Source organism: Megascapheus bottae, chromosome X (genome assembly GCF_031878675.1).
Source record: "Megascapheus bottae isolate mThoBot1 chromosome X, mThoBot2.hap1, whole genome shotgun sequence".
Classification (NCBI taxonomy): domain Eukaryota; kingdom Metazoa; phylum Chordata; class Mammalia; order Rodentia; family Geomyidae; genus Megascapheus; species Megascapheus bottae.
The window spans coordinates 5,411,820-5,436,812 of record NC_143547.1 but is presented as its reverse complement, the minus strand read 5'-3'; the positions used below and the strand labels follow the sequence as shown (position 1 = coordinate 5,436,812).

The 24,993-nt window shown below is 40.1% G+C and overlaps 1 protein-coding gene across 6 annotated transcripts in view; it reads right to left on the bottom strand.

Moving 5' to 3' along the window:
* Reps2 (RALBP1 associated Eps domain containing 2) overlaps positions 1 to 24,993 on the bottom strand; it is a 188,694-nt gene that overhangs the window by 99,167 nt on the left and 64,534 nt on the right. For 3 of the 6 annotated variants that reach the window (XM_090326959.1, XM_090326962.1, XM_090326964.1), the window contains exons 3-5: positions 18,079 to 18,227; positions 14,991 to 15,117; positions 9,133 to 9,230 (exon numbers count right to left, since the gene is read on the bottom strand). In XM_090326959.1, coding sequence (XP_090183085.1) covers positions 9,133 to 9,230; positions 14,991 to 15,117; positions 18,079 to 18,227 — 374 coding nt within the window. The remainder of the gene's footprint in view (positions 1 to 9,132; positions 9,231 to 14,990; positions 15,118 to 18,078; positions 18,228 to 24,993) is intronic. The other 3 variants (XM_090326961.1, XM_090326963.1, XM_090326965.1) reach the window with 1 other exon arrangement.

Sequence of the window (24,993 nt, the reverse complement as noted above, 5' to 3'; positions counted from 1 at the left end):
TTTTTCATGTTACAGACTTTATTTGCCAGGTCTGGGGCTTAAACTCAGGATCTGAACTCTGTTCCTACCACTTGAACCACAAAATCATTTTTGGCTTTTTCTGTTTATGTGGTACTCAGGAATCAAACCAAGGGCTTTATGAATGATAAGCGAGCACTCCACTACTAGGCCAAATTCGCAGCCCTAGTCACAGACTTTTTTTATATGGTACTATCTAGAAATGTCTAATATTTACTTTCCTATCTATTCATTAGAAAATTTGTATAAAATGCTGCTTAAATCATAAAGTAAAATAGAAGGAAACCAAAGGTCTCTAAATCAGTCTTTTGTTATTTTATCTATGAAGTACAAAGGACTAATGAGTATTGAGAACATGTTCCAAAACACTGTTATGTTACTCCCTCCAGAAAGACGAAACCACAGAATATATGCTTAGCTTTGAAAAGCAAGGGTGTTTTGGTTTAAAATAGAAATTGTTTTTTCTAATTTCAGATGAAACTAGAATTATATTTCATTTGTTAAACCTGCAGTGACAGATAATAGATTCACATATAGATATATGCAAACACATACACACAACTTATCCACCTTTATAAAAATCCTAGTTATCTCAGACTCCCATTCCTCTGGTAGAGTTTCATGGATCAAATGAGCAATGAACCACATTTTCTAATGAAAACATCAAAGACACTAGAACAATTCATACTTCATATATCAGTAAGGGGAAATATATAAATTGAGAGATAAGAAAGGTAAAAGCTAGGGTGAAGAGTAAGGGTCCCACAGAGAGAACATTGGAGCTTTTCATGAACAAAATTTGGGAGAGAGAAGCTATAACTATTGTGTCTGAAGAGGTAAATAGAGACCAAACAAACGAGCCTAAGAGGTATGTTCAGAAAATGTAGATGTCCAGAAAATGCAGATGATATGGCAAGAACAGTGAGAAGAGGGAGAAAGTTTGACCAGACTGTAGGATAAACAAATTTCAAGGGGAAGAGAATGTATTAGTTTTTTGTTGATCCTGGGTCTTGAACTCAATGTTTAGGCAATGTGCCTGAACTTTTCTCTCAAGGCTAGTTCTCTACTACTTTAGCTACAAATCTACTTCTGGATTTTTGGTAGTTAAATCTCAAACTTTCCTATCCAAGCTAGATCCAAACTGCAATTCTCAGATCTCAGTTCCTGAGTAGCTAGGATTATAAGAGTGATCCACTGGTACCCTGTTTATTTTCTACCTAATACCAAAAAAAAATCCTAAAAACTGCCATGGGGTACTATGTTATATTTCCATATATGTGTACATTATAGAATGTTTAAATAATCTTCCCAACTGAGTTTTTAAGACAATTTTTGTCTACAATGAGGATAAAGTAAGGACAATTATGGAAATAAGAAGAAAGAATCTAGGAACTAGTGCTTATGCTCAAAATGGTAGAGCGCTAGACTTGAGCAAAAAGACAAGGACAGCTCCCAGGCCCTGAGTTCAAGCCCCAAAATGGACATAAACAAAAAAAAGAATCTACAATTGATATTAAAATTCTGTGACAAAGGATAGTGGCCTGAACAAAAAAGTATGCACATACTGGGCATGGTGGCTCACACCTGTAATCCTAGCTACTCAGGAGTCTGAGAACTGAGAATGGAGGTTCAAAGCAAGGCCGGGCACTATAAAGTCCGACTCTTACCTCCAATTAACCACTAGAAAAACGAAAGTAGAGCTGTGACTCCAGGGGTAAGGCGGTAGACTGGAGCTGAGGAGCTCAGGAACAGCATCCAGGCTCAGAGTTCAAGCCCCACAACCAACCAAAAAAAAAAAAGCACACACAATAGAACAGAGAGGTAAGTGAGTCATTTGGAATGTGAGAAGGCTGGGGAAGGAAGGAAGGAAAGAAGGAAAGGAGGGAGAGATCGAGGGAGGGAAGGAGGAAAGGAAGGAGGGAGGGAGGGAGGGAGGAAGGAAGGTTAGTGAGTTAGAGGGAGGGAGAAGGAAAGAAGGGTGGGGGAAAGGAAAAAAAGGGAAAAAGAAAGAAAGGAATCTAGATGAGGATGTCTGGTAGATGGAAATCACTGTCATCAGATTCCACATAGCTAAAGAGTAAATAAATTGAAAAGTGAGCCCAGGCATCATCAACATGTTAAGGGTAGGCAGAAGAGAACTGGAAAGATAGGAAGTGGTAGTCAAAGAAATAGAAGAAAAAATCCAGAGTATGGCATCAAAGACAATAACACAATATAAGGTCCAGGATTCTTCCTAGTAAAAACAGATATTATAGAGTAGAGTGTGAGCAAAGGTTTAGTTCTAAATTCTGTGCCAGCACAATTAAAAATGATTATGTGTTCTAGATACTTAAGATAACCTATGAGAAAAGTAAGCCACTATACTATCTCTGAATACCTGTTAACTGACAAAATAGGAAAGAAGACAAACCAATATCAACTACCTACCAACAAAGAATATGATTAGTACCTGAATTTCAAACACAAAAAAAATCCAGTAGCTAAAAAATGAAATTTCTAAAATATGAAACAAAAGTCATTCCAAGACTTGGATGCTAAATTTGATGTAACTATCTATACCATGTCAAGTCTACAGCCTCTGCCAGGATCCAGATGTATGACCACTTCTTTTTTTATTATAATTAATAGAATGGTTACATTTTCACCAGATGCATGACCCCTTCTAAATAGAATATAAATCTATAAGCAAACACATTGTACGCTTAAGAAATAACATACATTGGGGCACGATAAATAATACAGGTCATTCTTAGGAAAGGAACACAAGGCACAATACCTATGTACATCTGATCATATGAAATAACATTTATGTGAAGGAACTCCAAGAAATGGAAATGAGGTGTTTTTATTTCTTTGCTGTTCTTTTCCTTTCCTTTTGTCTTTTTCGATCAATTATCTATCTTTGGTAGGGTAAAGAGGGACACAAAAATGGAGGGACAATGGGGTAACAAATACAACAGTGATACTAAAAATTATGTTCAAAATGAACTATACAATTTGTGGGTGGGGACACAAAGGGAAAATTGAGAAAGAGAAAGGGAAGAGGTGACAATGACCAAAAAAAAATGTATTCTTTACCTGACTTATATAACTGTAACCCTTACGTACATCACCTTACAATAATAATAAACATTTCATTAAATAAAAAAGTCAGATTTGTTAGGAAATGGAAAGACTTAGAAAAGATCATATTAAGTGAAGTAAGCCAGACTCAAAGGAACTTAGGCCCAATGGTTTCCCTCATTTGTCATAATCAGTAGAAACCTTGGACTCTCCTAGCAGAGATTTGCAATAGAGCAAAACCTTGATACAAAAGGCCATATAGTATGACATTAATTGAAAAGACCTCCAGGATATTGAAACAAAAGCCATACAAGGAGTGATTGTTGTCCTTAATGTACTATGTTATCTCTCATCTCTTTTGCTGTCCCTTGGTTATCTCATATTGTTACAGTATCTCACTTTGTTACCTGATATATTGGATATATTTATATTTGGTTATTTGAAATTGGATAGGGAAGGGGGGAAAACAAGATGAGGGGTGGGGGTGGGGAGGAGGGAAATGGGGACCAAGAGATATGAAAGGGTATCAATGTATGGGAATTAATGCACCATCTATCTGGCAAATATCATGTAACCCTTCTATTAATTACAATAAAAATATATGAAAAAAAGTCAGAGAAGACTTGAACACAAGGCTAAAGTAGAAGCTAGAGAGAGGGGGGAGGGAGGAAGAGAGGATGACCAAGTACAGGCACTTAAGGGGAATTGGCACTCCAGCTAGCCTAATCTCATGCCTAATAAATACTAATACCCTATTACCAAGAACTTTCACTTCAAATTCCTTCATTTCCATGACTAATTCACATTGGCATTTTACTTTCTGGAACATGGAGTCCAGCCAAACGAAGTTGACAAGACACCAGAAGGAAACCTAAGAACTGAAGAAAGAAAAATCCACCAGCTGTGAAAACTACAGACTGTTCTGGTCAAGAAAGGCCCCTTACTCTCCTCTTAAACAGTAGGCTATGCTTCAAACAGGAAGTACAAGAACCTCTACTAATACCAAGAAAACATTAAGAGAATCAAACTATGACTATGTATGTGTGTTTGTGTGTCTGTGTGACTATGCGTGCGTGTATGTGTGTACTAGTCCTAAGGTTTGAACTCTGGGCCAGGACACGGTCTAGCTTTGGTGATCAAGGCTAGCGATCTACCACTTCAGCCACAGTGCCACTTCTGACTTTTCTAAGTAGTTTTACTGGAAATAATAGTCTCATAGATTTTTCTGCCTGGTCTGACTTCAAGCCACAATCCTTAGATCTCAGCCTCCTGAGTAGCTGGGATTATCGGCATAAACCAGCAGTGCCTGGTACTTCCACCCTTTTCAATAGAGATAAGAATTTCATAGACTTTCTTGCCCCCAGTTGTTTTAGAACTGCAATCCTCAGATTTTAGAATCTTGAGTAGCTAGGATTTACAGGCATGAGCCACCAGCACCTTACCAAGATTATGGAATATTATTAAATGGACTGCTACATCCACTCTTGAGTCATCAGTGCTACAAAAAAGAAGGAACTTAACCCTGTCGCACACAGAGTTAAAGAAGACCTGGGCTAAACCTGTCTGTTGTGTTTTCTTTTCTGCACTTTGTTATGAGTTTTTCTGATGGCTACAAATATCTATATCCAGCTTCAACTCTCATCAAAGCTCCAGAACCACAAAGCTACCAACTCTTGGGTCAACTCCTCACAGCTCTCTTACAAGCGCAGTTCATGACATGTAGTAACACTGTAGTTACAACATCAGATTCTTTTTGCCAGCACTGTTGGATTTTTTTTGTTCATCCAGTGCTTCCTTGTTCAATAGATGACATCATCATCATCTGGTTCCTTAACGAGTAACTGAAGAAATGGTATCTTATGTTTGAACTCTGGGCCCACTACCCCCTACCTGTGACCTTGGGCAAAGTGAATAAGGCATTTTAACCTCAAGTTTTATCGTGTGAAAAAAATGAGATAAGTATTACCCTGAAGATATTTGCTCTAAGCACTGAAGAAGTTAATATGTACAAATGTTAAGCACACTGAGTATGTTTTTAGATATTCAGTTCTGTCTATCTTTTTTTGCCAGTCCTGGGGCTTGAACTCAAGGCCTGAGCACTGTCCTTAGGATTCCTTAAGGCTAGAACCCTACCACTTGAGCCACAGCACCACTTCTGGCTTTTTCTATGTATGTGGTACCAAGGAATTAAACCCGGGTTTTCATGCATGCTAGGCAAGCAATCTACCACTAGGCCCAACTCTTGGCCCCAGTTCTCTCTATCTTCTAAACCCTTTCCTTGGTCTGCATCCTCCTCATTTCAACTCAAATGTTTCTTCCTTGATTACCCCTGCCTGTCCAGGCTAAGTCATATCTCATCCTTCTTTTTCTTTTTTTTGTTGGTCATAGGGCTTGAACTCTGGGCTTGGGCAGTGTCCCTAAGCTCTTCAGTTCAAGACTAGTACTCTACCACTTGAGCCACAGCACCACTTCTGGTTTTTTTGGTGGCTTTGAACTGTGATCCCAGATCTCAGCCTCCTGAGTAGGTAGGATTACACTTGAGCCACCAGCACCTGTCTCTATCCACATTTTCATCTTCAAAGTGCAGTATAATTTGTATTCATGTCACATATCATAATTATATATCTGCTTTGGTAATGGGCTTGCTTAATAAAATCAGTATTTCTATTACCCTGAACTTTATATGAAGGCAGGGATTACTAGTGCCCCACTCTTCAATACAGTACTTGACAGTTAATTGGTGTTCATTAAAATGACGTGAGTAAAGGGCTCAAAAAGCATGTTTGTTAGTAGAATGGAGCAACCTACAAATTTGAAGAGAACTCACAGGGTACCAAGCCAAGTGAGTGCTCAAGCCATTGTATTCCAGCAAAGTCCCATTCTACCATTACAAAGCTCAGGATTCACTGCTTATTTGGCCATCATGCCACCTGTTCAGAAGTTTATTTCTACAGAAAAAACCATACTCTGCAGGAACCTGCATAGCTATACCCTGTGGAGTCTGGGGAGGAAACCCAGCCCTTCTAGTGCCTTGCCTAATATAAACATTCCTCCACAATGGGTATGAGTGTGGTGTGAAAGTACATGTTTTTGTATCATGGGATTTTGAATGCAGCCAGCTATTACATCTGGAGCTCAGCTGAAGAAACAACTGCCTGCTTCAACTTGGGGATAAAACTGAGCTGTATGGCCCTTCAGAGAGAATAGCATCTTCATTCTCCAGTGTGGTGCCAGTAAGGAATTTTCAAGAATACTTTAGGGTTAGGGATATAGCTCAGTGGTAGAGGGCATGTTTGGCATGAGCAATGTCATGGATTCCATCCTTACTACAACAAAAAATAATTTTATTATGTCCAAGTTTTGTTTATGTAATAGTTCTAGAAATTTGTCAACCACCAGAGTTCCTTATTACAAGACTAAGTATTAAAAATGAAGTGGTTTGGACAGGGAGCCTAGCCTAGTGGTAGAGTACTCACCTAGCATGCACGAAGCCCTGGGTTTGACTCCTTAGTACCACATACACAGAAAAAGTCAGAAGTAGCTGTGGCTCAAGTGGCAGAGTGCTCGCCTTGAGCAAAAAAATGTTCAAGGACAGTGCCTAGGCCCTGAGTTCCAGCCCCAGGACTGCGGGAAAAAAAGAAGGGGTTTTCTTTTAGATGATACAGGTTTGAACTCAGCCTCACATGTGGTAGGTAGATCTGAGAAATACCACTAGCCCAAAAGTACAGGTTTTGACACTGGACTCAAATTCTGGCTCTGCCACTTTTTAGTTATGGATCTATACTAAAAAGAGATAGCTAGGCACTGGTGGCCTGTAATCTAACTATTCAGAAAGCTAAGACATGAGGATCATGGTTTGAAGCCAGTCCAGGAAGGCAAGTCCATGACATGTTCCTCTCTAGTTAACTACCAAAAAGCCAGAAGCTCAGGGATAGCATCTAGGTCCTAAGTTCAAGCCTTAGAACCAGAACAAAAAGATATCAGTACCTACAGTTTATGGTTATATAAAGTATTACATAAAATATGTAATATATGGCTGAATTACTATCTTTAAGGAAGTTCTTCATACAAAGAGTGCTACTTTTTTCTATTTTTGCCAGTCCTGGGGCTTGAACTTTGAATTCAAGGGACTTAGTTGCTGTCCTTGGGCTTTCTCAAGGATAGAGTTCTACCAGTGGAGCCACAACACCATTTCCAGCTTTTTTTTGATGTATGTGGTACCAAGGAATAGAACCGTGTCTTCGTGCATGCTAGATGAACACTCTTCCACTAGGCCAAACACCCGGCCCCGTAGTGCTACTTTATAAGACTAAGTTCTATACCATGTCTAACACAGTGTTCCATCCCCAGAAGGCATTCAGGGAATTCCAGAATCTTCTTCAGGCTTTTGTTTATTCTGTCCATACTAGCAGCCCACTTCATTATGGGAGTGTCTGACCCCACTCTTCTATTTTGAGTAGAACAGCTTATACATAAATGATCCTTCTTCCTGAGTTATACAATTGAAATGTTATACAAGCCACCACCCCACTTCCTCTTGTCTTTAATGCTAAAAAATAAACCTAGTGTTTTAGTAATTTCTCCCCTACAGACACAGGCATACATCCTTCATCGATAATATGATTTCTCACAACAGAACTCACATATACTACACGAGACAATAGCTATAGATATAAGAAAAAAGAAAAACACTAAAGAAAGAGAAGCTGAAACTGTCTAAGACACAATGCTATGAGGAAAATATGAAATGATCCTGTGCTTGGACCATATTATTTCTTCTATATCTGTTACATATAACAAACAGCAAAACCAGGCACCAGTGGATCACACCTGTAATCCTAGCTCTAACTTAGGAGGCTGAGATCTGAGGATCGAGGCTCAAAGGCAGCCCAGGCAGGAAAGTCTGTGAGGTTCTCATCTCTAGTTAATCACCAGAAAACCGGAAGTGGCACTGTGACACAAAGTGGTAGAATACTAGCCTTGAGCAAAGAGTTTGGGGACAGCACCCAGTCCCTGAGTTCAAACCCCATGACTGAGAACAAAAGAGAAATAAAAAGAAACAGTAGTCAATTGCACAACATACCTGTTGTCCAAATGGCATTTTATAGGCACTTATAGAACTATTTTGGAAAGTAGGTCAAAAGCTCACCACATAATTGGATGCAGAAAACAAATGGAAAACATTAATTATACACTAAATAATAATAAAGAATCAGGCAAAGGTAAGATAGGCTGCTTCAGAAAAAAACAAAAACAAAAACAAAAAAACGACACTCTCCTGAAAAAGAATTAGATGGGTAGGTAGATAAAGGTGGAAGAACACTGTAGATATACTGAAGATCAAGAACCACCTCCGGTTTGGGTTACAGACTGAAAAAGGGGTAGACTCAAACATAGAAAAGATTTAGGAGGGACCAAGAGTGTGGCCTAGTGGTAGTGTGCTCACCTAGCAGGTACAAAGCTCTGGGTTCGATTCCACAGTACCACGTACAAGTGGCAGAGTGCGAGCCTTGAGCAAAAAGTGTCCAAGGACAGAGCTCAGGCTCTGAGTTCAAACCCCAGGACTGGCAAAAAAAATGATTTAGGAAAACAGAGAAGCAACAGAAAAAGAAATGTAATGGTTAAATGAGGATATGGTTTATATCATGCAATGAAAAAGTTAACCCTTCAAAAATCCATGCTCCAAAATCTAAATCTTATGTCCATTCTTTTTTTTTTTGTCAGTCCCCAGGGCTTGAACTCAGGGCCTGAGCACTGTCCTTGAGATTTCTCAAGGTAGCGCTCTACCACTTGAGCCTCAGCACCACTTCCAGCTTTTTTTTTCTATGTAGGTGGTACCGAGGAATCGAACCTGGGTCTTCTTGCATGCTAGGCAAGCACTCTACCACTAGGCCAAACTCCCGGCCCCACTTTCAGCTTTCTGTATGTATGTGGTACCAAGGAATCAAACCCAGGTCTTTGTGCATGCTAGGCCAGCACTCTGACACTAGGCAAAACTCCTGGCCCTTATTTCCATTCTTCATTGCCATAGCCCCACATAATCTAACTTACCCGGTTAAGAGAAGCCTGATGCCGAAGAGGTTTGGCTCCTGGAACCCCTGATGATGATCCCTCAGGTTGCACAAGGGACTGTCTCACTTCATAAGGAGCTGAAACAGTAAGAGTAAAAGCTTGCTGGTATAAAATGGTCTTATTCAAAAATTAAGACCTGAAACTCAAATGCATAGAGCATCCATTTTTCATGGGAGAATAAGCAAAGAAATTAAAGTATATGGTCATACGGCCATCTAGACAATTACTGATCCTCTTGAGTACAATTTCACTATCAATATAAAGGCATCCAGCCAATTCATGGACAGGCAGTAAAATATTTACATCAGGTTAATATCAGGAATAAAGTGTTGGGGTGGAATACTATTTTAAAAGGAAAATGATAAATTGCTAGAAAAGTATCATGTTGGGTTGGAGACATGGCTCAAATGGTAGAGGACCTGACTATCAAGCATGAGGATCCAAGTTCAAGAACCAGTACTTCAAAGCACATACTATATTAAACATATTCAAATTTGATTCATATTTTCTGTGGTATGTTGCACCAAAATCTAAATCAATGAAGATCACTTACATATTAGTTGGCTCATCATATCTCTGTGTGTGTGTGTGTGTGTGTGTGTGTATTTTATTAGTGGTACAACCTATAGTGAATACTGGCTACAGATCAGAATTAAACAAAAGACTTTATTTGAATAACCAACAATTTCAGCTTTATAAACTGGATCTGGAAACTGCCTGCATTGTGACTAGAATATGCAATAATGACTTCACTAATATGGCAGAAAAACAGTTTAGCATAACTAGGTAAAATTAAGCTCCAACAGAAAGGAGTAATTATCATTCAAGTAGAAACATTCCTCATCTCTGCAGGTTAATGGTTTGAGGACAGGAAAGTATATAAATACACAAAATGCTTCTTTCTGTAGCTTACTGAATTAAAAATTCAATGGAGAGTAGAACATCCTGTTATAGCACCAAGTTTAGCATGCTTTGATCTTTTTCAAATAAAGATGGTATGTAACAATACATCCAAAATAACAAACCAGCCTAGTGTGGTGACACATGACTGAAATCCTAGCACTCAGGAAGTTGAGGCAGGAGCTTTGCTAGTTTCAGGGCTAGTCTGGGCTACGTAGTGATATTATCTCTAATGACAAAACACACACACATACGTAAACACCACATAACACTTGAGCATGCATCTACATTTTGGATTTCTTCTTAGCAATTGGAACACCATATTATAACACATTAAAATAGGTGCACACACATTAAGATACCAAAAAATTTGCCTGGGAACAAACTGAATGAATTTTCAGAAACTGCTAAGAATAGATATAAATATAAAACATACACAGAGAGCAGATAATCCAAACGTAAAAAGTCTCAGCTAGTAGAGAGTCACTGGATTTTGATAAATATGATTTTAAGACTATTCCATGTTGATGTAACATCAAATTAAAACCTTAACCCTAAGTGCACTCTTTTGAAAGGTTTCACACAGTAAACGATCATGTGGTTGGTATCCTTGTACCATGAGCTTTCCCTAGGAAGTATTCTAAGTCCCTAGGCTTCTCATAAGAGTGTGGAAGCTGGCCAGGTTCACGCCTGTAATCCTAGCTACTCAGGAGGCTTAGATCAAGGTTCAAAGCCAGCCCGGGCACTAAAGTCCATGAAACTCTTATCTCCAATTAACCACCAGAAAACTGGACATGGCTCAAGGGGTAGGGTGGTATCTTTGAGCTGAAGAGCTCAGAGACAACACCCAGGCCCAGAGTGCAAGTCCCACAACCAACAAAACAAATATGGAAGCTTGCACTACCTGAGGAGACATGGGAGGAGGGGGTGGAGAGGTTACCACTTGGTCATGTGGAGTTACTTCAGAAAGACAGTAAGAGCCACTCCGGGCTCCCATGTCAATAGAAGGAGAAATTCTGTCTGCGACTGGAAACAGGAGAGTCAGAAGCACATTTGGCCATATACCTTGAGACATGCTCCAGTCAGCTATATAACAACAAAGCTGATATTTGGGCCATCATCAGGCTTATTCCTCAGTTGAAACTCAACTCAGTAAAAATGCATTATTTATTCCCTTGATTCTCTTTCCTCCCAAATGAAATTGGAAACATGTGTGCCAATTCAAACTAAATAATTATTTTTTATGGGTCATGGGGCATGGTCCCTGAGCTCTTCAGCTCAAGGCTACCACCCTACCCTTGAGCCACAGACCTTCTTCCCATTTTCTAGTGGTTGATTGGAGATAAGAGTTTCTCGGCCTTGTTCTTGGCTTTGTAGTACTCAGCTGGCTTTGAATAGCTGGTTTTGAGGCTGGCTGGCTTTGAGGCTAGCTTTGAACAGGCCATCCTCAAATCTCAGCCTCCTGAGTAGCTAGTATTACAGGCGTGAGCCACTCTCCCAGCAAAGTAAATAATTCTTTAATCCCCTTACAAGTAGTGAGGAAATAGAAGCACTATCTTTCTTCAAGGAGAAAAGTATATAAAACCACTTAATATTTCTTTACTCTCAGGAGTAACACTGATCAAGCTTAGATGGCCTTGGCATATGCACCTAAGAGTTCAAAAAGGAGGGAAGCAAGCTTCCTTCTTGGCACTGTGAAAATGAAAACCCAGTTTGGATGGAATGAAGAGAAGAAGCAGGAAACAGGAAGAACTTGATGATAAACTCACTCCATAAAACAAAAATTCATTTAATCATAAGTTAAAAATAACTTCCTTGGCCAGGAGCGTAGCCTAGTGGTAGAGTGCTTGCCTAGCATGCACAAAGTCCTGGGTTCAATTCCTGGGTACCATATATATAGAAAAATCTGGAAGTGGCGCTGTGGCTCAAGTGGCAGAGCACTAGCCTTGAACAAAATGTGTCCAAGGACAGTCCCAAGGCCCTGAGTTCAAGCCCCAGGATTGGCAAAAGAAAAAAAAATCCACTTCCAAGGCAGGCCCTGGTGGCTCATGCCTGTAATCCTAGTGACTCAGGAGGCTGAGATCTGAGGATTGTGATTCCAAGCCAGCCCAGGAAATAAAGTCCACAGGCTTTTATCTAAATAAACTAACCCACAAAAAGCCATAAGTGGAACTGTGACTCCACTTAGGTGGTAGAGAGCTAGTATTGAGCAAAAGAAGCTCAGGACAATGCCCAGGCCCTGAGTTCAAGTCCCAGGAAAAGCACACACACACAAAATTATAAGCCAGGGCCCAGAGTTTGGCCTTGTGGTAAAGTACTTGCCTAGTACACAAACCCTAGGTTCAATTCCTTGGTACCACACATACAGAAAAAGTTGGAAGTGGCACTGTGGCTCTAGTGGTAGAGTACTAGACTTGAGAAAAAAAACTCAAAGACAGTGCCCAGGCCCTGAGGTCAAGCCCCAAGATGGAAAAAAGAAAGAAAGAAAGAGAGAGAGAGATAGAGAGAGAGAGAAAGAGAGAGAGAGGGGGGGGGAGAGAGAGAGAGAGAGAGAAAGAAAGAAAGAAAGAAAGAAAGAAAGAAAGAAAGAAAGAAAGAAAGAAAGAAAGAAAGGAAAGAAAGAAAGAAAGAGGGAAAGAGAGAGAAAGAAAGAAAGAGGGAGAGAGAGAGAAGAAAGAAAGAAAGAGAGAAAGAAAGAGAAGAGAGAGAGAGGGAAGGAAAGAAAGAAGGAAGGAAGGGAGGGAGGGAAAAAGGGAGGGAGGGAGGGAGAAAGGGAGGGAAAAAAGAGCTGGCACCAGTGGCTCAGGCCTATAATCCTAGCTACTCAGGAGACTGAGATCTGAGGATGGCCGTTCAAAGCCAGCTCAGGCACAAAAAGTCTGTAAGACTCATCTCCAATTAACCACCAGAAAACCAGAATGGCATTTTAGGTCAAGTGGTAGAGCGGTAGCCTTGAGCTGGAGAGAGAGAGAGAGAGAGAGAGAGAGAGAGAGAGAGAGAGAGAGAGAGAGAGAGAGAGAGAGAGAGAGAGAGAGAGAGAGAGAGAGAGAGAGGGAGAGAGAGAGAGAGAGAGAGGCAGAGAGAGAGGCAGAGAGAGAGACAGAGAGAAACAGAAACAGAGAGACAGAAAGAAAGAGAGAGAGAGAGAGGCAGAGAGAGAGACAGAGAGAAACAGAGACAGAGAGAGAGGCAGAGAGAGAGACAGAGAGAAACAGAGACAGAGAGAGAGAGACAGAGAGACAGAAAGAGAGACAGAGAGAGAGAGAGAGAGGCAGAGAGAGGCAGAGAGAGAGACAGAGAGACAGAGAGAAACAGAGACAGAGAGACAGAGACAGAGAGACAGAAAGAAAGAGAGAGAGAGAGAGAGAGAGAGAGAGAGAGAGAGAGAGAGAGAGAGAGAGAGAGAGAGAGAGAAAGGATTCCCTTCAAAATTAGGGGGGGAAATGGATGTGGTGGCTCATGCCTGTAATCCTAGCTACTCAGGAGGCTGAGATCTGAGGATCACGTTCAAATCCAGCCCCGGCACTAAAGACCAGGAGACTCTTATCTCCAATTAACCACTAGAAAATGAGAAATGGCGCTGTGGCTCAAGGGGTAGGGCAGTGGCCTTGAGCTGAAGAACTCAGGGTCAACACCCAGGACTAGAGGTCAAGCCCCACGACCAACAAAAACAAGTGAAATGAAGTAAGGGAAACTATAAGAAGGAAATGCAGAGTTCACAACCTTCTTTAGTATAAGATACTGATGGGATATCTAGGTTTTAGAACAGTCATTTTTGTGACTTTTACCATTACCAACATCTCTTCACACATACCTAGGACTTAAACTTTTTTTTTGTCGGTCCTGGGACAGGACAATCTCAGCCAGTCCCAAGCCATTTTCCTGATGTGATGTGCCCCACAAATTTTGAAACATTTTCTACTCATGGTCTTATGGAATCCTTCTAACATAGGTTACTATGACTATATTAAAAGAGAAGATAAATGGCTTATCTGAAGTCATGCACCTGGACACAGAAACCTGCATTTTCTGGTTCAATCCAGAGCTCTTTCCAGCATGCCAAATGTACTTCTCTGTGCAAGATTACAGACTCTCTTTAGTTCAGCCTAGTTCATGTTTTTTATTTTTGTGACCCTCTAGAAGTTACCACATTTCTAGTGCAGCAAAAAATTGCCAAAACTGGGTCATTTTCAGCCAGAGTCCACAAAATTTCCAATTGTAGAGTACTTTACCTTGATCATATCTTAAACTAGGCCCTGAACCCCAGGAAGATGAGACACTGCAGTGAAATTATAGAGCTTTTCGCACTGCAGTCTAGGTAGCCAACTCTGCAAGTCATCCTTGCAACCAACTAACATATTTTACCAGTAATATGGCTAAAGGGTAGAAATGTGAGCAAGCAAGCAACCCCATAACTGTGTACGATACATGCTCCTAGTAAAATGCTACTCCCAGCACTTCCTTTACCCTTATTCAAGAAACTCAAGAACCCAGTGTTTTTATGTCTTCAACCTCTAAAGACCTAAATCAACAATTTTGTTTTCACATAGTAATATTTTTAAAGAAATATGACCAAAACCCCCAGTTATTATATAAATGTCGGATCTTTACAGAAAAGAATAACAATTCTCCCAAAATGCACACCTTTAGCACCCTATATCCCTGGTTGATGAATTCCACACATAAAAGACTAAATCATAAAGACTCCATACATAAAAGACATATCAAAAGATGAACTAATTTCCAGAACAGGAGACAAAGCATTAATTTCACTGCCAAAAAAATTGGCTCAAGAATATAAAATTACATTGAGCTATGTTTCTAGAAACAAGAATAATTAGATCAGGAAATTAAACAGCTGGTGACATTGCTGCCTGGTAGATTAAAGATACTCCAAGACCTTGCCCGGGACCGCTGGCTCCCAGGTCATCTCTTACCTGGATGCATCTGTTCACTGCTGCTCCGCAGTTTGCTGTAGCCATGGCTCAAGGGCACCCTCTGGTAATGAGGCGGGGAAGAAGGAGGGGAGGCAAGAGGTGACATCGTGGGAGACTGTGTTTCCTGCTTCAAAGAACCAGACCAGAGTTCAGAGACAACCACCGGAGAAGCCTGTCACTCTGAGCTGCAGTTATGAAGCATAACAGAACCTTACGGCTGGTGACCTGACTGATTTAACAAATAGGGAGACATATTTCAAACACACACACACACACACACACACACACACACACACACACACACACACAGTGTAGTTAAAAGGCGTGTCTAGGAATTCAAAAGTCTCACAGAGGATAAAGTCTCAGCAGCACTGAGTTAACCTAAATTACTAAAATTAATCCAAAATGCTTTCAGTTATTCCAATAATATTTTCCTGTGGAAAATAAAAGGCATTAATCACATGAAAATTCATCTCTTCAAGTGTGATATCTCTGCGTTAGTTCAATTTTAACCCATTAATAAAGACTCCAATTTTCTAGATTTATACTTAATAAGTATAGATGTAATAAAATCTATCTATCTATATTTTTTGCCAGGCTTGGGCTTGAGCTCAGGGCCTGAGCACTGTCCTCGGACTTTCTTAACGCTAGAGCTCTACCACTTGAGCCTCAGCACCACTTCCAGCTTTTTTCCTATGTATGTGGTACCGTGGAATTGAACCCGGGTCTTCATGTACCCTACCCCTCTACCACTAGGCCAAACTCAAGGCCCAAAATCTATATTTTAAAGGTTTAACATTAGGTATTCTCGGTGTTTACTATGTAAAATTAAATATCAAGTTTTGTGTTTGATTTGTACTAAGAAGAACATATTAGAACAATGTATTTCTATCTCAGTTCAGGTATGAATCTGACATAGGACTCTAGACAAAGTAACCAAGCTGATCTGCTGCTGGGTTTTCTCATTTTTTAACACTACCAATAGCAGTAACTTTGAAGTACCCACATAACGAGGGAACAGTGCTTTTCATAACACAGAAACTACATTGGCCCCTTTAGTTTAAGGAGAACTATACAATCTGAGATAGTGATCAAATACTCTTTTTTAAAGAAAAAGAAAACTATATTTTCTCTGAAGTGTGTGCTCACAAGTATAGAATCAGTGGGCCTAACACAAACCCAGCATGAAATAAAAGGATACACCCTCATTCACATAGCCAAAGACTATACCTGGCAATTTCCCAGTACACAAACCACTGCGGGCCAGTAGCTCTCCAAATGCTAGTGAGAAATATGAAACCATATTGAATGGAGATTCCTATGCCTCCTTCTAAAATATATCTAAAGAACTAGTTTAAAATGTGTCTGAATGATGAAAGCAAGAACACATGAAATTGTTTAACAGAATGTGCTATGCCTCCCTTAACTATAAATATAACCCTTCACCTAAGTATGGTGGTGCATGCTTATAATTCCAGCTTTCAGGATTATGTGATCTAGACTAGCCTAGGCTACATGGAAAGGCTCTGTATCAAATACTCAAAACACACAACATCTTTTACAGAAACACCTCAGAAATCCATCATCATCCGAGTGAACCATATAAGTTAGTTTTCCTATATAAGCCTTTAATATTCATGAAATTTTTTAAACATTTTCATTCAGACAGAAAATTTCTTTACCTTATGGAAGATGCTATGCCAAATATAATTTAACTCTCCACATGATTCAGAATCTTTATCAGAAGTATGAGCTATACTTTGAGGTGCCTGGGGCTTAGTAACATGCAGACTATTTGAGAGGCCCACTCTTCTAGGATTTCATGCTTTCTTTTGTCGGATGTGGGACTTGAACTCTGGGCCTGGGAGCTGTCCCTGACCTCTTCAGTTTAAGGCTACCACCCTACTTCTTGGGAGCCACAGTGCCACTTCCACTTTTCTGGTGGCTATTGAAGATAAGAGTCTCAAAGACTTTAGTGCCCAGGTTGACTTTGAACTGTGATCCTCAGATCTCAGCCTCCTGAGTAGCTAGGATTACAGGCATGAGCCACCACACTGGGCCGATTTCATACTTCTGTCTTCACTAAACACAATCTGACTATTGCGATTAGTAACCTTTTTTTTGCCAGCCGTGGACTTGAACTCGGGTCCTAAGCACTGTCTTTGGGTTTTTTTCCTCAAGGTTAGCACTCTACCACTTGAGACACAGCACCAGTTACGGCTTTTCTATGTATGCAGTACTGAGGAATAGAACCTGGGTCTTCATGCATACCAGGCAAGCACTCTACCACTAGGCTAACTCCCAGCCCTAGTGGCCTAATTTTAAAAGCCCATCTTCCTTCTTCAAACCTGTCATATTGGTAGCAGCATTTCCTAAGATGCCATTCCAAACATGTTTAACCAAGAAGGGATTCATTGATGAAAGGAGTTTAGTAACCACAGATCTCTAGGCCTTTTTACTGCAGGGTATCCCTTCGAACGTGCCCTAAAAATTTCTAAGACTGATAATCTACTCTTTCCCCCAAGAATAGGATATGAAGCTACATTCTCCAAACTTAGCAAACCAGAGTATCCTTTTAGAACCCATCTGGTGGGCCGGGAATTTGGCCTAGTGGTAGACTGCTTGCCTAACATGCATGAAGACCCAGATTTGATTCCTCGGTACCACATAAATAGAAAAAAAAAATCCAGAAGTGGTGCTGAGGCTTAAGCGGTAGGGCTCTATCTAGCCTTGAGAAAATCCAAGGACAGTGATCAGGCCCTGATCCCAAGCTCTAGGTCTGGCACAAAAAAAAAGAACCCATCTGGAAAAATCATTAACCTGACATCATGTACTGACATCATGTACATGTACAAAAGAAATCAGTCCCCTTGCTTTAGATATAATTCTACACTAAAGTAGATTCGAAAAGGTCTAGAAGTAGCTTGTGGTAATTCCTTTGCATCAGCTCTTTTGCCTACAAGGAAACTTTACTAGCTCACTTCCAAGACTGTAACTGTGCTCCAGATGGTAAGATTTGCTGGAAGTGAGGCCCTGCAATCTAAGTGTTCATTGTCCGGATCAAACATGCCTAATCAGACTATTTTACCTGTTTCTCCTCATCGTCCATTCTTTTGAAGGAAAGTTTTTCCGCAGTTAAATATGGAATCTGAACCTTAGTTCCATGAAGCTCAGTTGGGTTCCCAAATCGTATCTCACCATCATTCTTTGACATCATAAAACGAGGCAGAGGCAATTCTTTAAGATCAGAATGAGAAAAGCTCAAGTGAGACTTTATTTTAAAACTGCAAAAGGGGAAGGGGGCTCAATGGCCAAGAGATGACTCAATAATCATTCATGAGGGAAAATTCTAGAGCATTAAATACAGTTTAAACATCTGTGTAGGCACAAGGTGGGTTTCTGCAACTATGTCGCAATTGAAGAAAATGCTACGTTTAACAAAGGTGGGATGGTTTAGCATTTTTTTCTGCTGCTGCTGAATCATCACAGAAGAAACTGAGGCTTTGAGACCTGATCTCCCACTTCTAGCGTAAAGAAAAAAAGAATGTTGAATCATAAATACAATAAGTGATGAACGATAGCAATTAAAACCTAGACACACATAAACATGCCAGGTACAGTGTTAAGGAATTGAAAATATTAGCTTACTGAATCCTCACAAGTCTGCTTAATAAAACTATCATGGGTCTAAGCATGGTGGTACAGGTCCATAACAGCAGCTATACAGGGGAAATAAGTAAAAGGATCATAGTCCAAGACCCTATCAGAAAAATAACTAAAGGAAGAGGACTAAGGGCTAAAATAGTAGAGTGGCTTGTTTAGCAAGTACAAGGCTTGAGCTCAAACATCATCACTGCAAAAAATTTTAACATTTAATTTGAATAATGTTTGTTTTTAAAATTAATCTTTATAGATATAGAAATATACACAAAGTAACCAGATAATTTCTCCAACATCACACAGTTTTTCTGCAGGCAAGCCATGGTTTAAATCCAAGCAAGACAGATCTTAGCAAGTGCCCTATATTACGTTCCTTAGCCCTGGGGACAAACTTACAAGGCTGAACAGTTTCTTGCACAATGTAATTCTTTAAAGATTTTTCCCACTTAATCACTAGTTGTCTTTTGACAACAATGAAGAACAGTATCAAGTCAGATCAGTCAAACATTTAGCCAGACTCTAATGTCAAAACCATTAGCCATTTGCAATGCAACAAAGAGCTGAAATGCCATAGTGGGGTATACTTAGTTTGTCTTTTAAATTTCTGACAAAAAAAACATTTCAAAAATGAAAACGATGTGCTGGCATGCTTCTAGTATTCAACACAGCAAATCACACACAATCACATAGCACAAAGACTCACAGAAATGAAGATAATATTATGTGGATTATGTATAATGATTTGCATCTGTAACCATTGTTCAGGATAATACTCCATGTGCCTTTGCACTTTCATCAGTCTCCCATTCCAAAAGCACAGCTGCACTTCCAATGATGGATGCTGTGCTAAAGCCAGAAAACGTCTTCGCAAACAGCAAGTATGCTAGTTCCCCAGGCAAAGAAGGCCCGTGGTTCTCTAATATCCACATCATGTTTATTTTTAGTTGCTATGTCCACATTTGATTCAAAGAAGCAGGCAATGTGACAAATCCTTGTGTGATCAATCAGCCACAGGCCCAAGAGACATAAATATAGGAACCAATCTGGAAAATTAAACCAGGACTGTCCTCTAAAGAGAAGACGGCTGCCATTTTCAATGTTCTAATGTTTCCCAACTCCAGGCAGCACTCCAGTATTCAAGAAAGTAATAGATTTCAAAATTTTAAAAAAGACAAAAGAAAAGAAATTCCAGAATCTTAGTGAATCAAATGTAAGTTAATCCTATCTGTTCTCAGAAAGATATTTCTTTCAGCTCACTGGGCAACATGGGTAGAAAAACATCATATAAAATCCTTTGTGCCTTGACCCATGAAAAGATGACTCTACTTCGAGGTACTTGTTGAGGAAGAAAAGAAAGACATGCTCAATATTTATAAGCTACCTGACTAGTGTTTTATTGTCATTCCACATATCATGCCAGGAAACACCATGGAGTACAGCTGGTTATGAATACCAACACTGATCTTAGGACTTAAACCAGGATCCTAAACACCATTTAGGACACTATCACTTCACACATTCTCCCACTCTAGCTATGTCAGTTCACCAGAATCATCAGCCTAGGAAACAAATTCTCTCTCAAGATGGCCTCCAAACAGGAACATATAGCTGAATTTCTCTATTTTTTTCAGTCATGTGGACTCAAATAGCTCTCCCTTAAAAGAGCTGTAACCATATATAATAACAGTCTTATGAAACATTTTCATGAGAGTACCATTTCTCACAAGCTGCTTCAACTTATTTAAAAAATAAAAGGCAAATGTAGCTTATAATTTTCAGTCTGAATTTTTCTGCTTGTTATATGTACACAAAATCTGATTGTGAACTTCATTTGAAATGAATCAAGTATTTGCTCTGCAGTGACATGTGCAAAGGGATGACAGAAGGCCCTTTTATAGCAACTGGTTAAAATCTTGTCTCCCAAACAACTAAATTAACACATGGGAAACCAATTAAAAAGCCAAATTCAAGGGGCCGGGAGTTTGGCCTACTGGTAGAGTGCCTGCCTAGCATGCACGAAGACCCGGGTTCGATTCCTCGGTACCACATACAGAGGAAAAAGCCAGAAGTAGTGCTGAGGCTCAAGTGGTAGAGCTCTAGCCTTGAGAAATCCCAAGGACAGAGCTCAGTCCCTGAGCTCAAGCCCAGGACTGGCAAAAAAAAATACAAATTCAAGCCGGGCGGTATGGCTCACGCCTGTAATCCCAGCTACTCAGGAGGCTGAGATCTGAGGATCAAGGTTCAAAGCCAGCCGGGGCACAAAAGGACCTGAGACTATTATCTCCAATTAACCTTTAGAAAATGGAAAGTGGGGCTTGGCTCAAGGGGTAGGGTGGTAGCCTTGAGCTGAAGAGTTTAGTGACAGCGCCCAGGGCAAGTTCAAGCCCCAAGACCACAAAGACAAAAAAAATACAAATTCACAAAAATTGGTTCATAGTAGTATCTTAGTTATATTCCTTGGACATAGAAATGCTTCATGTAGCAAATACAAATGCACAGCTAGACATTGATTCAGGAAAAAAAATATATCTGACAGTTCTTCCTTTCTAGAAAGAAATGTATGTCTCCTCTTTTTTAAACTTGTCTAAAAAGTTAAGGAAAATTCTTTTGTTTTTCTTTTTTCTTTGTTTTAGCTTTGTTTTATGGTACTGAGGTTTGAAGTCTGGCCTGAACCAGAGCTCCAATCCTTTGCTTAGTTATCTTTCAAATAGGGTCTTAATATTTTTGCTTAGGTAGCCTGGAACACAACCTTTCTCCCTATATATGTTTTCCTTATAGCTGTGATGACAAGTACAAGCTACCATGATTTTGTTAAGACAGGTCAAACTAACATTTTCCTTGGCCTAGACTCAAACCTGATCCTCCTGATCTCTTTCTCCCAAGTACCCGACAAGTCTATACCACAATTGCTAGCTTGTTTGTTGAAATGGAGTCTCACTAACTTTTTGTCCAAACTAGCCTCAAGCTATATTCCTTCTGATCTCTAGCCCCAAATCAGCCAGAATCATAAGCATAAGTCATGGTGTAAACTGTAGCCAAGGCCTGTTTTTCCAGATTTGATAAATATATAAATGTGAGGAATATTTCAGTTTCCTCAATCAATTAGAAAAAAACATAAGCAACATAAATACAATAATAAATGGAAAATGACACGGGACCTCACTACCAAGACAACAGAGTGACAGTGGTTGGGAAGAGGATCCAAACACCAAATGCTTATTGTCTTTCAATCCTGTACTACAAATATAAGCCAATATGTAATTATTCATTTTGTAGCTGGGACATTTTAAAGGCTTATTTTTTTTAACCAGTCCTGGGGCTTGAACTCAGGGCCTGGGTTCTGCCCCTGGGCTTTTTTACTCAAATCTAGTGTTCTAGCATCGGAGCGGAGCCACAGTTCCACTTCTAGCTTTTTGGTAGTTTATGGTAGTAAGGATCTCACTGCTTTTCCTGTTTGGGCTAACTTTGAACCACTATCCTCAGATCTTGGACTCATTTTTATAGGCTTTTTAAAAGTGAAATAAAAGTTATAAAAAGACAAATGTGATAAATGAAAGGTTAGTATTTGGAGGACCAAACCACAGCTTGCCTTCTGTAATGAATGATTAAAATTATTTTTCAGTGCTTGTGAAAAAAAAAGACAAATATGGGCCAGGAGTTTGGCCTAGTGGTAGAGTGCCTACCTTCCATGCGCTAAGACCCGGTTCAATTCCTTGGTTCTACATACAAGAGAAATCCAGAGTGCTTCTGTGGCTCAAATGGTAGAGCTCTAGCCTTGAGAAAGCCCAAGGGTAGAACTCAAGTCCTGAGTTCAAGCCCCATTTTGATGGAAGGAAGGAAGGAAAGGAGGGAGGGAGGGAAATAAAGAAAAGTTGAATGTCTGTGCCCAGAGAAGGCATCTTAATAACTTGTCACTCTGTGTGTGTGTGTGTGTGTGTGTGTGTGTGTGTGTGTGTGTGTGTGTGTGTGTGTGTGTGTTGGTCCTGAGTGCGGTTTTGCTCCAGGCTACCACTCTACCACTCAAGCCACAGCTCCACATTTGTTTTTGGTTTGTGTGTGTGTATGTGTGTGTGCTTGATTGTAGATAAGAATCTTATGGTCTTTTCCTCCCCAAGCTGGCTTTGAACCACTGTTAACTCTCAGCCTCCTAAGTAGCTAGTATTACAGACATGAGTCATCTGTATCTGACAACCAGTCACTCTTTAAAATTCCTGAGGGCCTTTTGTAGCAAACATTCTGATATGTCATTCTTTTCAGGCCCTAGCTCCTGACATTGTCTGCCCTTGAAAATCATCTTTAAATAAAAATATGGGTGCCTGAGTCCAACTACAGAAATTCTAATTTAACTTATATCAAGTCTAGCCTAAGCATCAGGAATTTTAAGAGCTCTGAAGGTGATTCTTAAATGGAGCCAAGGTTGAAAAATAACTTATAAGAATCTGTGTCAAGTATTTTCAAGAGCTTTGCTTGAAGTAAGAGTAATATATTTGGTTAAATTGGCATGCAGGGTATATGGATTTTAGGGGACATTTATAGTCAGAGTTGTGCAAGTGCTGACTCTGTATTTACATGACCCTAAGAGCGAGTGCCTCTTTAAATGTTGGCAATAGGCATCTATGTAGTCATACCCTCTCTGGTGCTGAGGTTAATAAGATAGTGACACAGCTTACTTGCAGGGTGGAAGAAAGAGGAGTGAAAGTTGAGAAACAGAGAGAATTCCTGATGAGGAAAGCATGTGAAACATTTGTCCTGGTAGCTGCTGTTGCTGTTCCTCTTCCTCCTCCTCCTGCTCCTCCTCCTCTGCTGCTCCTGCTGCTGCTGCTGCTGCTGCTGCTGCTGCTTCTTCTGCTTCTTCTTCTTCTTCTTCTTCTTCTTCTTCTTCTTCTTCTTCTTCTTCTTCTTCTTCTTCTTCTTCTTCTTCTTCCTCTTCTTCTTCTTCTCCTCCTCCTCCTCCTCCTCCTTCTTCTCCTTCTTCTCCGTCTCCTTCTCCTCCTCCCCCCTCCCCTTCCTCTCCCTCCTCCTCCTCCTCCCCTCTCCCCCTCCCCCTCCCCCTCCTCCCCCTTCCCCTTCTCCTTGTCCTTCTCCTTCTTTCTTGTCAGTCGTGGGGCTTGAACTCTGGGCCTGGGCATTGGCTCCAGGCAGTAGCCTTGAGTTGAAGAGCCCAGGCACACAGAGCCACTTCCAGTTTTCTAGTGGTTAATTGGAGATAAGAGTCTCATGGACTTTAGTGCCTGGGCTGGCTTTGAACTGCGATCCTCAGATCCCAGCCTCCTGAGTAGCTAGGATTACAGGCGTGACCCACTGTGCCCAGCTTACCTTTCTTCTTTCTGAGGACTGGACTTGAGTTTGCATGAAGATTAAAGGAAGGCAGGCATTATCTAGAGTAGGGTTCCTAACAATTTGTGGGCCAGAAGCCCTTTTGGAAGTTTGAAGCCTATAGGCACCTTTCAGAATAATGGGATTTTTTTCTCTTTTGATCCTGGATATCAAACCAAGTGTGTAGGTATGCTAAACGTGCTTTTCCACCAAGCTTCATCCTTATCCTTGAATGTTTTAAATGCATTCAAAGGCATAATACTGTAAAGGCAATAAATTATTATGCTTCATTTTAAAATCCTTATAGATCTAACAAGGAGTGAAATAACCTTCATACTTTCAGAATAGTTAGTAGCACATACAATACATCAAGATGTCTATAACAAGTGTAATGTGATATAAAAATACCTGCAACTCTCAGAAACAGCTAATGATACCTTAGAGATGTCTAGATTCTTAAATGAAATAATTTAAATTAGGATAGGGGACTACTCAAGGTGACCATTCCCTGATTTATTTTTCACAATCTCTTTGGGAGTCTTTAAACTCTGATAGTGTAACACTTGAATTCATACAGTCTCTAGGGCTGTGTTCACCAGAATGGCTCAGGATCATGTGGCAGTCTGGCATAGTCTGCAGTGGAAAGAGCAAGAACTAGGACAAAAATGAGTTATTTATAACCCAAATATGTTCGATTTAGTTTGCTCCTACTGTTAGTTATCCTTTTATGAAATTGATAATAAGCTTGGGATAAAATTCTTGGAAAAATAAAACATTGGCACATTTTATTGGTCTTTATTATTATTTTTGATGGGAGGAGAAAAGAAAGATTTGTACAATTCTGTAAAATCATCATGTTGTAGTTCTAAGTCTTCCACCATGAACATCCTAAGGCAAATACTCCTTTTCACACTTTTCTTATCTGTAGGATAGTCATTCTTAGTCCAGGTGATTTTATCCTGTCAGAGAGCTTTTACCAATAGTGTGGAGACAGTTTGGTTTGTTACAATTGTGGAGAGAGTGCTAT